Source organism: Salvia splendens, chromosome 10, assembly GCF_004379255.2.
Source record: "Salvia splendens isolate huo1 chromosome 10, SspV2, whole genome shotgun sequence".
In the NCBI taxonomy this organism is placed as follows: Eukaryota; Viridiplantae; Streptophyta; class Magnoliopsida; order Lamiales; family Lamiaceae; genus Salvia; species Salvia splendens.
Window position 1 is genome coordinate 24440617 of NC_056041.1, and position 15615 is coordinate 24456231.

The 15615-nt window shown below is 37.0% G+C and overlaps 2 protein-coding genes across 2 annotated transcripts; one reads left to right on the forward strand and one right to left on the reverse strand.

Annotated features, from left to right (window-relative positions):
* Positions 1–1103: 1103 nt before the first annotated feature.
* On the forward strand, positions 1104–2668 carry LOC121750837. Its single transcript, XM_042145455.1, has 3 exons — positions 1104–1421; positions 1650–1988; positions 2175–2668. The coding sequence occupies exons 1-3, from the start codon at positions 1134–1136 to the stop codon at positions 2655–2657; spliced, it is 1110 nt and encodes a 369-aa protein (XP_042001389.1). The 5' UTR covers positions 1104–1133; the 3' UTR covers positions 2658–2668.
* Positions 2669–2674: 6 nt separating this feature from the next.
* Positions 2675–5132, reverse strand: LOC121750836 (protein EFFECTOR OF TRANSCRIPTION 2-like). Its single transcript, XM_042145454.1, has 3 exons — positions 4998–5132; positions 4235–4597; positions 2675–3730 (listed from the first exon to the last, which is right to left on the reverse strand). The coding sequence occupies exons 1-3, from the start codon at positions 5097–5099 to the stop codon at positions 3038–3040; spliced, it is 1158 nt and encodes a 385-aa protein (XP_042001388.1). The 5' UTR covers positions 5100–5132; the 3' UTR covers positions 2675–3037.
* Between the last annotated feature and the right edge of the window lie 10483 nt (positions 5133–15615).

The window sequence follows — 15615 nt, forward strand, 5'->3', positions numbered from 1 at the left end:
AACTAAAAATGAAAGAGTGCGTATTTTTGTAGGATGGAGGGAGTAGTATACACAATATTTGAACTTCCGAGTAAGGATGGTTAGCTAGAAGATTTGATGTTGAAGCCAACTGATGGAGCAATGGGGGCTGCAAGTCCTTGTCTAAAAAAATAAGATAAGCAAAAAAAGGTAACTCTTGATCAATGTGAATATCAACCAAAACCTGCCAGATTTTTTGTGATAATAATGAGGCGATCAATATATCCAAATATCCAATTCATCATGATAGAACCAAGAATGTTGAAGTTGAAAGGCACCTCATCAAAGATAAAATAATTATGTTGGGAGTTATGGAACATCCATTCATCTAATCTGAAAAATCAGTTAGTCAACATTCTAATTGAAGTTGTAAGATCAAAAACTTTTGTAGAGGTGCTTCAAGAGTTAAGTATAAACACTCTTACTAAATTTGAAGGGATGTTAACCATAGGATTTATCCAAATCAACAAATAAAAGAAGGAAATACTTTAACCATAATTCCCTGAATTCTATTAATTAAATATAATATTGCGTTTCATTTTTTTTCAAACATGATTATTTAGTTTTTCCATGATATTATGGTTACAACTTTCATTTACTAGCCATGAATCATTTTCAGTGAAATGATTGTAAATTGTAAAATTGACTTAGTATAGACAAAATGTCAAATATATTTTCATTGATGTGTGAGCATTAACAATTACATACGTGAACCATGGATAGAAATATAGAATCACGCAAAAATGTAGTCTTATATTCAAAAATCAAGTTAAAAATAAAAATTGGATAAAATCAATAATCGAAGACAATCTGGTTCTTGTAAATTTAGTGTGTATGTATTTTCTTATGTCATAGACAATAGGGCACGTGGGCATGATAAATAATCAAAGAGGATCACTCGGATCTTGTATTCTTCCAAACACAAATTTATTTCGAAAAACATATCACATTTCAAGTAAAATAAAATCATCGTGCCCACACGACTCCTACAACAACGCCAACCCACCTAAAAATCCTTTGAAAGAAACAAAAGAAAAAAAAAGTTGATCATTTGCAAGAGTTTTTGTGCAATCTGAGAAAAAATGGCGTCGACGAAGAACAAGCAGAAATTAGTAATGCGGAAAATATGCCCGAATTTCGAGCGCGAGGACACGCTGGAGACGGTGCTGGAGGTGCCGATCCCGGAGGAGATGTTCAGCCCATTGGGCAGCAATGGGGCCCAGCGGTGGCAGGCGATGTCCGCGTGGATGAAGGCTCAGACGGCGGACAAGTGGTCGTCACCGCTGGTCGTGGGAAGGTACAACGAGATGAGCTTCATTCTTAGCATCGTGGGGTGCCCCATCCTCCCCTTCCAGATCAAGGTGGACCGTTCCATTGAGCGCGCCGTCAAGCACGCCTCCATCGTCAGTAGTAGTAGCAGTAGTAGCAGTGTGTGAGTTGGCCAGAGGTCTTAGGTTGGCGCGACCTTTAAACTTAAATTTATTTACTAAAAAGAAAATTTAAATTTAAAGGCTGCGCTAACTTGTTGTACCTGAGACCTTTTGGCCTCAGATATTAAGTAGTAGTAATAGTAGTGGTGGTAGTAGTAGTCCTGCTTTGTCTGTGACTGAGCGTGTGTGCATGCAATGCAGGAGGCGTCGACGGCCAAGTACATCGTGCAGCAGTACATAGCGGCGATGGGTGGGCAGGCGGCGCTGAATGCCCTTAGCAGCATGTGCGTGGTCGGGCAGGTGAAGATCAGCGCCTCCGAGTTCTACCAGGGGGACGAGTCCGTCAAGACCAAGAGCAATGAACAGGCTGGAGGCTTCGTCCTCTGGCAGAAGAATCCCGACAAGTGGTGCCTAGAGATGCTCATTTCTGGCTCCAAAATCATCTCCGGTAGCAACGGCAAACTCTCCTGGAGACAGTCCTCCAACCAACTTAGGCCCATCTCCAAGGGCCCACCCCGATTACTACGCCGATTCTTACAGGTATCTTATTTGATGATCCCTTCCTTGGGTGGTATGGGATTATATGCATATTAATTTTAAAGTAAGAGAGATAGAATAAAGTGGAGATAAATGTGTTTCAATTTTTAACAATTAATCATCTTAGTTGGGACAAACCAAAAAAGGAAAGTGTGTACTCTGCCACACTCTGAATCCTACTACTAGCAGGGATTGGATCCACGAGCCGCGGCCAATTTGTTCATAGACGCCGTCTGCATTGGCGAAAAGATCATCAACGACGAGGATTGCTTCATACTCAAGATCGACACCAACCAGTCCACGCTGGAGGCACAGAGCAGCCCGAAGCATGAGATCATCCACCACACCATATGGGGCTACTTCAGCCAGAGATCGGGCCTCCTCGTTAAGCTCGAGGACTCCAGGCTGCTCTCTGTCAAGACGTGCAAGGAAGATGGAGACGTTTTCTGGGAGACCAGCACCGAGTCTGTCATCGAAGATTACAAGCTCGTCGATGGCGTCAACATCGCCCACGGTGGCAAGACTTTCTTCACCGTTTTTCGATACGGGGAACAGTCTGCAAACCACAAACGGGAGTTGCAGGAGACATGGAAACTCGAAGAGGTTGATTTCAACATCTATGGATTGAAACCCGAATTCTTTATGCCTCCAACCGAATTTAAGCTTAAATGATTTTTATTGAGGTTTCATCCTCAAAATTCAGCCGGAAACAGGGAAACTCAAGAAGACTTGTTCTTCTTAATATTGTTACAAGTTTACAACAAATTTTTCCAATTAAATACAACATTCTGGAATTTGCCCTTCATACATGACACCCTCATCCTCCTCAACGTGCAATTTCGCACAAAATGAAGTCGGTCTAAGTGTTATTTCTGCAGCTCTGATCAATTTCGTTCTCATTATGAACCTTTCCATCGCTGCATCGATTTCATATCTAAGTATGTAGTCAATCTTTCCAACAATCGGCTGTCTACCAGAGCTTACGAGTTGAAAAATTTGCGTTGGTTAACTAAGTCGACTGATAACTATGCAACGTTCCCATAATTCTTCATCTACGAGCTTAGTTTGGATCTGCGGATCCTCCTTCCTTTATGCTCCAAACACCTTTTATTTCCTTGAACAGGGCATCTTTTACAAGGAGAGCCATCTTCCAAAATAAATCCACAAGTGAGGTTAAACCTTTTGCTAGTGGCTTTCTCACAACGATGATGGTTCTCTGTGATATATCTCCGTGTCTGATCTTGAAAATCGTTAAACTCTTGATCGGTTTCTACACCAGATTTCAGGCTGGCTGCATTACGAGGGAGACTTACTTTTGTATCCAACTTTAAACTATAGCCGTTGATTCTCAGCCCTTTGTGCACAGCACATCGTTTTCTTCCTGCAACTGGCGATGAAGTGCAAACAGATCCGAGACCAGTGGCAACTCCACAAATATTATCACCACAATCAGATTGTACTGGTCTTGCCTGCAACCTCCTAACTCCAAGCATTCTCGAGAATATTGTACTATTACCCGTTCCACTTAAATTAGAGCCGTTCGTGATTCTAATGCCCACTTCCCTCTGATTGGAGAAGAGAAACTTTTTAGCAAGAAGAGAAAACTTGGATCCTTTTTCAAGGCGTTCAAGTTTTTTGTAGATATCATCTTGGCGGCGTGAAACATTGCTGCCTTTGTTCCACGCATAATCAAATCTGTCAAGCAGCTGTTTCTCAGTTATCTCGGCGTCTTTCTTACTTTTCATCTGAAAACAGAATTCGAGAAATGAGACCAAGTCCGATACTAAGACATATAAGCAACATAAAAAATTGATATGTTATCCAAGGATTCAATTTGAGTTTAGACTTTTGATTACACACAACAAACTACCTTAATTGTCCATGCTTTACTGGAGAAGCACCAAGTATCATTACATTTACAATTATACATACGGCGTATGCATCATTTCGACAATTTCATGCACAACTACAATTTTGAATCAGCCGGCTTGCCATCCCGAGTTTCAGGTACCATAGATTCAAATAATTAGTTAAATATCTCCTATTTTGTCTTTACAGTAACGAGATAGACGATATTTTGGGGAATGGATCACAATTTTCTTTATCCACGTCCCGAATAAGCAAACTTATGAGAGATTAAGATGAAGATCATGATCAAAACATAATCATAATACAGTTGGTGCAATGCAAGTTTCTCAATTTTCTGCAACGGGACAATTATGTTGAGGAAACACAAATATAGTACTTACAGGAGCACATCTATAAACGATTGGCAGCCCTCTTGAGAATATATCTGTAAACAATCTGAGTCCCTTATGAGCAGAAACACTTTGGCAACAATTAACGGTCTTGCTAGTTGCACATCCATTTTCCAAATGGGCACCGTCACGGCCATACTGCTGCAGTCTGATCCTAAGATTATCGGCCTGTCCAAGATAAACGGGAATGACAGAAGCTGAGTCCAGTTTTCTGGTTTCTTTTCCAGATTGTGCAACCCCGAGCTCATAAACTCCTGGACATGAAGTCCAGTTGGGGAGGTTTTGCGTCCTGTACCTTTCTACTCCTTCTTTTCCCATCGAAAGGTCTTCCCAATCGAAAGCTCCTATTAGAATCTGATCATAACAATGCTATACATCAGCATCTAACTAATGCATCTCCTTCAACTCTTGCTTTAAAAATTACTTGAAATCAATTGTCAGTCTCATTCCTATGGCAATTAATTTCCGAACAAATGCTAATAGCGATTATAACTTATAAGCATCTATTTTGAAAGTGTGAGTAATACATAAATCCAGATATCAAAGGGGGAGATACTAATGGTAGTTTCTATGTATTTTGAATTTTTATCTAAATAGATCTACGCCCTCAGCTTGCTTCGATGCAGCTAATTAATCAATTCATCAACCAGAGAAACCAGATGAATTAATTCGTCAAGAGCACAATTGAAAAAGCATGGATAAAAGAGGTTATGCAGCTAGAAATAGAAAGATTGTAAAATTGAGGAGAGATGACCTTCCAATGGGAGAAAGCAGAGTCGTGTTTGGTGCGGCGGAAATCTTCTCTCTTCAGCCGTGTGGTGGTGTCGGAAGTGGAGCTGCGCGATCGAACTCCCATTGAGCTGAGCTGAGCTGAGTGAGCTGACCGTTGAGAATGGTATCACCAATGGAACACCACCAACCATCCTCCTAATTCAAATCAATAACATGGAATCTGCAGATTTGGGCCTTTTATTCTTCGTGGGCCGAGTCCAAATCATACCTACCATTCAACAATTTGTATGTAATAAGGCCCAAATATGAACTTTATCCAAATTTGTTATTTTCCACCGGCATAAAAATTCAGACTATATTAATGGATTGAAGAAATTTTTTGAAATAGATTGAATACCTTGATGCTTGAAGTTATTGTCGGAAAATTACAAAAAAAAATTTGTACCAGGATATTATTTATTTTTTCGCTGATGAAAAGTAACAGACTCAGGTAAAGTTCGTGATATTAAAAGTCAATATCACAAAATAAAAATATACTCCTCCTTCCGCCATTAAAGGTCTCATTTTATAATAAAATTAATATCTAAAAGTAAGACTCATATTCCACTAACATTTTATATCCATTTTTCTTTATAAAGTCAAATGATTTCTTAAAATCCGAACTGGTTAAATATGGGACATTTATTCTTAGACGGAGGGAGTAGTAGAAGAAAGTACTCTAAAATAATCTTGAACAACAATCTACCGCCTGAGAATTGATATCATCCATCAGTTTCATAGCATCAATCATTTAGTACTATGACCATCCACAACAATGGACGAACGGACGGACGAGCGACCGGCTAGCGGTTTGTCTGTCGCGTTCGTCCACTATTGGGGCCGGCTAACGGGCAACGGACGAGCGTTCATCCACGGTGGGCGGGCATTAGCCGATCGCTCGTCCGTTGTCCGCTATTGTGGTGACGCGACAGACGAGCGACCGGCTAACGCTATTTTTAATTTATTTTTTATGAAATAAAATGGTTGTACTTTTTCCATATTCGTGTCGAATTTTTAATTCCGTATTTAAATTTTTGAATTTGTTTTATTGGCTAGGGCGTCGGCTAGTTATTATCATTTTTTTAAGTTGTAAAGCTGACTAAACATATAATCAACCAGATACGTCGCATCATTTATATATATATACAAGCCATTTTGTATGCCCTCCTAAAAATAATATGGGTTTTCCCCCTCCAGAGGGGTTGCTTGGAGCTAAAAAAAAGTAGGGTGAAATCTGTTCATTTTAAATTTAAAACCCAAGAGTTATTTAGAAATTTGCTCTATAAATATCGGTTGCAACAACACACATTCATAAATTACAGGTTCTTCTCTCTCTATGTTTACTTTCATATCTTTCTTCATCTTTGTATTATTTTTTTAATACTCGCAGCTCATCTTGTACGCATATGAAACCCATGACTCAAAACTCATCTTTGGGGTAGAATTTGCCTCCAAATGGAAGCAAGGATTTACCTGATTTATAGAGAGTTGTTGATGGTTGAAGAACTTGGAAAGAAAATTTTGAGATGCAGAGCCAGAGAAGAAATCATAACAAACAGAGAAGGAAAAGAAGATAACGGCGCTGGAGAGAGAGAAAATTAGGTTTAAATTAGTAGTAAAATATAGTTAGTGGGCTGGGCTAATTAAATACTTTCTCCGTTCCAAGTTACTTGAGTCGTATTCCTTTTTGAGTTGTCCTAAATTACTTGAGTAATTTCTCTTTTTGACTAAAAAAAAACATCTAATCACATCATCTACTTTATTTAACTCACTAAACACAATTTTCTTAAATCTCATGCCGAAAAGAAACGCATCAAGTAACGTGGGACGGAGGGAGTACTAATATACGTATTTGCTTTTAGATTTGAGTTTCTCTCTTTTATTTAATATTTATCTTGATATTCTCTCTTTCAGTTAGAGCATCTCCAATAGAAATATCCCAGCCATAGCCCAGCCACAAACTCCTCCTGCCATATCAGCAGCACTAAAAACTCCTCCTGCCACATCATTAGGACAAGCAACTGGACAAGCAATAGGTCAGCCATAGCCTAGCCACAATAAACAAAATTATAAAAACAAATAATTAACAATCACACAAAATACGTAATTAAATTTACGACACAAATACGGGAAAACTCAATAATAATATTGAAATTTAAAAAGTACATTAATTAAAAAAATTACAGTAATCTAAAAAAAAAACTCCTCCGCCACACACGAGTCCCCCCGCCTCAGCCTCACTCCTCGCCTTCGTCGCCGTCGCCGTTGTCGCCGCTATCCGGGACCCCCACATCTGCGGCATCTGAGCCCCCGACCTGTGCCGCGGCGGGATTCAAATCGGCCCGCATACTCACGAGCATTGCGTGAAGAAAACTCTTCTCCTCGGGGTCAGTTGCCGCCCTCTATTCAGCTAAGATCTTGTACATCTGAGCTCGCGTTTGTTGACGCGCGAAGAAGAGGAGCTCGACTGTCGACCCTCCAACAGGGGGGATGCCGACTGGACTTCCTGGGAGGCATGGCGAGCCCGTTGCGCCCGCCTTTGACCAACCGGGCGAGTGCGTCGAGCAAACGCGGGAGGGGACAGGAACTCCTGTACATCCTCGGGGAGGTCGTGGGAACCGCCGCTGCTGCCACCGCTGTAATCACCGGTATAGTTCAAGCGCTGCTTCTTCGGCCAGCCAGCATCGACACCTGCCTGAAACTTCTCGGAGTCCATCAGCACCTCATAGCAGTTCCAGTAGGTGAACTCCTTATAAAGCCCGGGCACGGGGAAGGCTTTCTCTGATATCCTCCTGCAGTCGTCCTTAGTTTGGCCACTGGTCTGCATGCGGAGGGCGTTGGTGTACAAGCCCGAAAATTGGGAGACCCCAGCCCTGATTCGGTCCCACCCCTTCCGGCACTCCTCCCCGCTGCGTGGCCTCCCCTCCGGGCAAAATGCCTTGTAGGCTGCTACTATTTTAGCCCACAAGTTGACGATCCTCTGATTGTTCGAGGCGAGGGGATCATCGCAAACACTCACCCACGCATTGGACAGTGCGACGTTCTCCGCGTCCGTCCACTTCCTCCGTGCCGGGCTGTCGTCATCAGCCGGCTGCGACGACTCGCCGACTACCCTCTTGCCCTTCCCATTCTTCTTCTTTGGCGCGCCCTGACCCCGCCCTTCTCCCCCCGTTTGAACGGGGGTGTCCGCATCCCCGAGATCTATCCCCAACTCCTCTTAGGAGAAAGTATCACACCAAGTGAACTGCGTATCTAATGGGGCAATGTGTGCGAAGAAGCAGTCACAAAATCAAAATTGAGGCGATAGACGTTGTCCCCCCGGCGTCCCGTGCATCCCCGGGTACCCCGACATCATCTGCATCCCGGGTTGCATCCCCGGTACCCCCTGCCCGCCCGGCATCGCCGGCATCCCCTGCCATCCCGGCATACCACCCCCGGATGCCATCTCGGGCATCATCTGCTGCAAAGGGTACATGTTGTAGTACCCGACCATCGGACCCCATCAACCTCCCACGGGTACCGTGGAAGTTTGAGACCCGCTCGTCCCTGGAGTAGGCTCGTTGTTGTGCTCCATTTCGCGTTGGTGCTCTTGTACAGAAATTAAGATAGAAAGAATACTCGTTAAAACAAGTGGTGCAAATGAAAATGACGTGCAATTCGCGTATATATAGTGTTTCGAAAATTAAATAAAAAAAATAAAAAATCCGCTGGCCAATCGCTAGCCGATCGGGAGCCTGCAATGGCGCCCAGTCGATCGGCGAGCGCATCGGCCAGCGCTCGGGAATCGGCGTGCGCTCGCCGTTTTTCTTGCCGATTTGGCTCTCGCCTGCTGCAATGGTTCGGCGAGCTGAACGGCGAGCGCCAGGGATCGGCTAGCCGGTCCGCTCGCCGCCATTGTGGATGCTCTTACGGTCTCCATGTAAAATCTCAACTTCATTTTTCTATTTCATTTTCCCAACTTCCATCTCTTATCTATAAGTACTTTTTTCGTTTTTTCTCTGGGATTAAACACCGAGAATGATGTTGTACATGTGATTTTAAATTCTGATATTAATTTGGAAGAGAAAGAATGATGTTACCATTGATGTTTCTCTACAAGAAACTATACTTTTTTAGAGTCAAAATCCCCTTTCGAATAAATTACAAAAGCTATTTGGTTTCTCAAATTTTAGTAAGATGTTGTAGAAACTCATGTGCGAGGAATATTGAAGAAAGCCATGGAGTGTGTGCAACCCTAATTCCACAATAATCACAAGCATGAAGTTGATATTTAAAAATCTAAATTTAAAATTTAATTTTAATAAATTAAATCTAATATTGAAATAAAGAAACAACGTGAAGGATGACGAAAGTGAAGAAGAATGATAATTTATAAATAATATCAGATTTAATACATCACTGAAATAATATCAAATTTTAAAATGTTAAAAGTATAAAAAGACTAAATTTCCCAAACCCTCAAAAGGGTATTATCGTATAAAAAAATGGCAAAAAGACCAATTTCGAGATAAACCCTTAGTTCATGGATATCTGAGGATATTTTTAAAATTCAGAGACTATAGACAAGATAAACCCATAGTCCAGGAACTATTTTTAGAGTTCACTCCAAATTAAATAATCGAAAATAAGCAGTAGTTGCATCTATAGTAATGAATGTTAAAATTAAATAATCGGAAATACACAGTAGTTGCATCTATTGTAAGTAGATTATATTTCAATTTTATTCAGTAGTGCATCTATACATTTATTTTCGGATATATATCTAATATCTACACCATATGCTTATTTTATTTTTGTATTTTGTATCGTTTCTTTTAATTAAATACTAAAATCTTATCAAAACAAATATTATATACATATGCAAATTAAATAATTATAAATTTGTAACTATGATGTAATAAATATTTGTCTATTTCATTTTTAAATATTTTATTCTTTCATATTGATTCACATGTGATTCTAAATTTTATTTGGAGATGTTCTCATTTGATATGGAAAATATGCAAATTGATTTAGAGATTTCATATTTCATTCTTTTTATAAACTTTTCATTCTTTAAATATTCAAAGAATAAAAATTGATAAAAAGCACAATAAATGATAGAAGTTGTATAAAATAAATAAATAAATAACATAAATTACAGTAATTGAAATATGAAATTGAAAATACGTAATTGGTACTCAAAACATAACATGAAAATTAGTAATAGTAATTTTGAGAATCGGATAATATATTACTCTCATCACCATTCATAGTGAACAACAAAGAAGACTACAACCAAAGAAGAGGGATAATATGAGAAGAAAAGATGATATTTTTTATGATAAAATAAATATAGCAAATGCGGTCTCTATTTATAGAGGATGAAAAATTATAAATTTTGATATAATTTTTATAATTACTTAATATAATAGATAAAAGATATATAATTTTTTTTTAAAATATTTATCAACCAATGAGATTGTGCCATTTGGTACATTGTTTATTTATTGACCATTACTTTATGGAGTAACATCTTATTAATCACATCAATAACACTTATTCACTATTTGCATGTGTATTATGCAAGGTATAATGGTGCTTTATTCAATGACAACCTATTATGTCATGCATCTTACATTAAATTTCTATAATACATGCTAAAAGATGTATACAGTATATCTAAAAAAATTCATGAAACTGAGTGGGAAAACAAAAATTCTCACCACTTGACTTTTATATATGTATAAATATAGATATAGATGTATAGATTACATTGGGTCTTGGTTTATCATTTTGGGATTTCCGAATAAAAATACCGAGCCTCTTATTAGTTTTATCGGTACCTATTAATTTGAGTAAAGGCCAAAATTGGTCCTGAACATATAGCCATTTTACGATTTTGGTCCTAAACATTATCTTTTGGATTTTTTGGTCCTGCACATATAGACATTTGATCATTTTGGTCCTGCACATATGGAAATTTGATCATTTTGGTCCTCTGTCAACATTTTCGTTAAAAACTAACGGTCAACATTATCTTTTGGATTTTTTGGTCCTGCACATATGGATATTTGATCATTTTGGTCCTGCACATATGGAATTTTGATCATTTTGGTTCTCCGTCAACATTTTTGTTAAAAACTAACGGTCAACGGCAGATTTTTGACTAAAACAATGGGTTGGGTCGGGTCGTGTTTGGGTCGGGTTTGGGTTACATGTTAAGAAAAAAAATAATTATTTTTTATTAATTAAAAAATTATAAAACTTTAATTTATAGTTATTTTTGTTGATTAAAAATATTATAACGACTAAAACATGATGTTATTATACGATTTAAACATGATATTTCACGATAAAATAAAAAATTATCAAATTAAAATAATCATTTTTTAATCAAAACAATAAAATTAAAGTATACTAATATTAAATCTATATAATAAAATTAAATAATTAAAAAATTATTTTTAATAAAATCTAAGCATAATATTTTCTTCAAATTCATGAAAAAATTAATTAAAAAATACTATACTTTAATTTTATTAATTAAAAAATATTAATTAATTTTTTAAGAATATTATGCTTAGATTTTAACGAAAATATTATGCTTAGATTTTAAGAAAATATTATTTTTTTCTTAACGTGTAACCCAAACCCGACCCAACCCATTGTTTTAGTTAAAAATCGGCCGTTGACCGTTAGTTTTTAACGAAAATATTGACGGAGGACCAAAATGATCAAAATTTCATATGTGCAGGACCAAAATGATCAAATGTCCATATGTGCAGGACCAAAAAATCCAAAAGATAATGTTGACCGTTAGTTTTTAACGGAAATATTGACGGAGGACCAAAATGATCAAATGTCCATATGTGCAGGACCAAAATGATCAAAAGATAATGTTTAGGACCAAAATCGTAAAATGGTTATATGTTCAGGACCAATTTTGGCCTTTACTCTATTAATTTTAAGCTCCTACATAGTCTTGAAACTTGACAACAATACAAAAATATTTATTTTACATTAGATTTTAGCTTTAGACTATTGGCCATTGGGTCAAAAATTGTGTCTATTAAGAATAGACAGTAGGATATATTTAAACTTTGTCTATACTATATTAATGGGATGGAAAATATGAATATATGGCGACTTTGTTAATAATAGACTATTTCTATAATTTAAAATCATAGTGATTATAATGTATGGTGAATATTTAATCTTTAAAAATACGTGGATGCAAATAATTTACATTTGAACATCAAACATTAAATGAACAAGATTTTTTAAAAGATATTCTTTACATTTGAACATAACATCAAAGATATTCTTTCACTATTTACTCATTAATGTTGTAAATAAAAGATTCTTATTAATGCTTATTTCCCTCCGCCTCAACTAAGTTGGGTCGCATTCATTTTTAGGATGTCCCAACTAAATTGAGTCATTTCCCCTTTTGATAAAAAACAAAATACCTAATCATTTTTACTTTATTTCATCATGTATTTTACTCTCTCATTGTCTCTTATACTTTATTCATCTCTCCTACTTTTTAATACAATTTCTTAATCTTCGTGCTCAAAAGTTATGTTTCAACGTAGCTGGGATGAAGGGAGTATCATAAAGTTATAACAAAGAAGACGAATATTTTAGCCCTCTCCAAGTTAAATATACTCAATCAAACTGTCTATCTTCTCGCATTTTCAAAAATTTATTTTCTTCTTACCCTCCATCATAAGAAAATACAAAAATTTATTTTCTTCTTACCATCCATCAATAGATTATTTAAAATATCAAGAACTATACCTACAACTAATTGCCAAAATTTAAATATTAAGGACATAATCTTCCTTTTGTTGGAAATTTTTGAAAAAGTACGAAATATATAAATGGTTTGTCTTAAATCCAAAGATTTTGTATAGAGAAGAATAATGGTAGGAATATATAGAGTGTGAATCTAACTTTAAAAATGAATTTGGACTCATGTTTGGGCCCAAAAAAGTTCTAAACTCTATTTGCATTATCAATGTTTGTAATAACATATTAAAACAATAAAATAATAGTTTAAATATATGTAACCGTCTAAGTACTATCAATAAATATTTTTTAATTTTAGATTTTTTAAATCTATTTTGTGATTTTTTTATCTAATAGTACTAAATTACATTCATATAAAATAATGTGCATCAAATAATAGATTAGATGAAGATATATATTTCAAAATTAATTGAAGATATACATTTCAAAATTAATAGATTAATGTGCATCAAATAATAGATTAACCAAGTAAGATCCGATTTGTCAAATGCGTAGTTCAAACTCCGAGTTTCAAATGTTGTGTTGGATGCTTTATTATACAATGCATATGTCCACTCCAAGAGTGATTCCAATTATATAAATATTCTAGTAAAATCACTTCTAAAAAGAGCAAGTATACATTTAACCAATATAACACATTTTATAACATTCAACATGAATATCTAGATAAGATTACTCCCTAAACCTTAAAAGATTACTCCCTAGAAAATATTACTCCCTAAAATTTTAAGTAACACACACTCTATGCATTATATTAAATTAAACAATTTTCCATAATTAAGTAACACACTATATGCATTATATTAAATTAAGGAAATTAAATAAGTCATGATTTACCTTATACGCATGATGCACTTTCTATTAGCACTAAAAATACTTGCAAGTATACATGGTAGATCTAGTATAACTAAAGGTTAGTACCGAATATCGATCACGGGGAAAACAATCACAGACTGACTACCTTCTACTAAAAGTCAATTACTATTTGGAAAACCGAAAGTTTTGAGAATTTTTTGAAAACAAAGAACAATTGAAAGCAATAAACAACTAGTTGCAAATAATCACGGAGATAAAATATAAGAGATAAGGGAATTTCAGGGATGTGCGTCCACAATTATGGTTATACAAATTCCAACTACAACACCCTAGCACAGTTCTTACTTCGATAGAACGAGTCATAAAGAAAATAAGAACTAAAGCAAACAAAACCCAAAGGTTGAATCCTTGTAGCCTTGATCTTTTTCTCGATTCCTTCTTCAACCCCTTGTACTATGAAGTACTCTTACTTTTAAGCTCTGGAAATATTTTGCAAAGAGAAGATCTATTAATAGGGGAAAACCGTCCCTCTCCAAATAAGGAAAAGGATTGCAAATTATTGTATATCATGGGGAGAAAGTAGGGCAATTTCTGTTCGCCGCTTTTTCCGAGCTGGCCGCTGTACCTTGGCCAGCGGTCGTTGTGGGTTGATCCGTAGTCTCTAAGTCTTGGACAACGGGTCGTTGCACTTGTTTCAGCGGTCGCTGGCAATCAACCTGTAGCTTCTGGACTACACGAAGCGGTTGCTGCAAACCCACCAACGGTCGCTGGGCGTGTTCTTCCTTTCATGCACAACTTTCCCGGAGCGGACCGCTACTAGCTCAGTAGTCATTGCGCACCCCCCAACGGACCCCTACTTTCTCTTCAAGACTTACCATATTTTGCAATCCTTTGCCTTATTTGAAGAGGAACGATTTCTACCCTATAAATACCCCTCAAAGCCTCATCAAAAGAAGATCTTCTCTTTGCCAAATATTTCGAGAGATTAAAAGTTAGAGTGCTTCATTGTGCAAGGGGTTGGAGAAGGATTCAAGATCATTAAGAATACAAGGATTCAACCTTTGGGTTTTATTTACTTTAGTTCTTATGTTTTCATTGTCTTCCCTTCAATCTATGTTTTTAGTTTATTCTATCATGCGTATCTAAACTCATAAGATTCTAGGGGTGTGCTAGTAATGACTTTGGTTATACAATTCATTTTTCTATTTAACATCCGTTTTGTTCTTACTTTGTTTCTTCTTTAAGTTAATGGATAATGCTTCACGTTTGAGTGACACATTTTGTGATGATTTAATATAACTTGCTACATAATCGTGAGAGGAGGTTGGCAAGTTAGATCCACTTAATAGACACTATAATTAAGTTTCCTTTAAAACGACACTGTTAATTGAGAGTGAGGACTTTTCAAGGGTCTTAGGAGCTTTTAGGAGTTACGTATTTAGGATTGACAACCCTAATGTTTGTAATCAACGTTTGCATCGCATGAGCATAACCTAGGTGACTCATTCTATCAAAGTAATAACTGTGCTAAGATGTTGTAGTTGGAATTTGTATAACCATAACTGTGAACGTACACCCCCGGAATTCTCTTATCTCTATACGTTTATCTTTGTGTTTAATTACAATTAGAAGATATCTTGGTCAGAGTAGGAGAATTTGTTTTTCCCTCTGACTTTGTTGTTTTGGACATGCAAGAGGACAAGAAGGTGCCTTTGATACTTGGGAGACCATTTTTAGCCACCGGGGGAGCCATGATAGATGTACAAAAGGGGGAGCTAACATTGCGGATGAATAATGAAAGTATCACCTTCAACATCTATGACGCTTTGAAATTCACGGGAAGGAAGGAGCAGAAGGCTATCAAGAGTGTAGCGTCATCCAAGTAGTCATGGATTGTGTGGGGGAAGTGGAAGTCACATACCACCAAACTCAGGACCCTTTAGAATCTTGTCTTATAAATTATTTCACTCCTACTACTGATTATCTACATG

What these genes read in the sequence shown, in the direction of transcription:
- LOC121750837 (XM_042145455.1), top strand. Translation starts at nt 1,134, where the DNA reads ATGCGGAAAATATGCCCGAATTTCGAGCGCGAGGACACGCTGGAGACG. An exon ending in CCGTCAAGCACGCCTCCATC is followed by an intron (nt 1,422 to 1,649) that starts GTCAGTAGTAGT and finishes CATGCAATGCAG; the next exon opens with GAGGCGTCGACGGCCAAGTA. An exon ending in TACTACGCCGATTCTTACAG is followed by an intron (nt 1,989 to 2,174) that starts GTATCTTATTTG and finishes TACTACTAGCAG; the next exon opens with GGATTGGATCCACGAGCCGC.
- LOC121750836 (XM_042145454.1), bottom strand. Translation starts at nt 5,099, where the DNA reads ATGGGAGTTCGATCGCGCAGCTCCACTTCCGACACCACCACACGGCTG. An exon ending in CTGCTTTCTCCCATTGGAAG is followed by an intron (nt 4,598 to 4,997) that starts GTCATCTCTCCT and finishes TGTTATGATCAG; the next exon opens with ATTCTAATAGGAGCTTTCGA. An exon ending in TCGTTTATAGATGTGCTCCT is followed by an intron (nt 3,731 to 4,234) that starts GTAAGTACTATA and finishes TTCTGTTTTCAG; the next exon opens with ATGAAAAGTAAGAAAGACGC.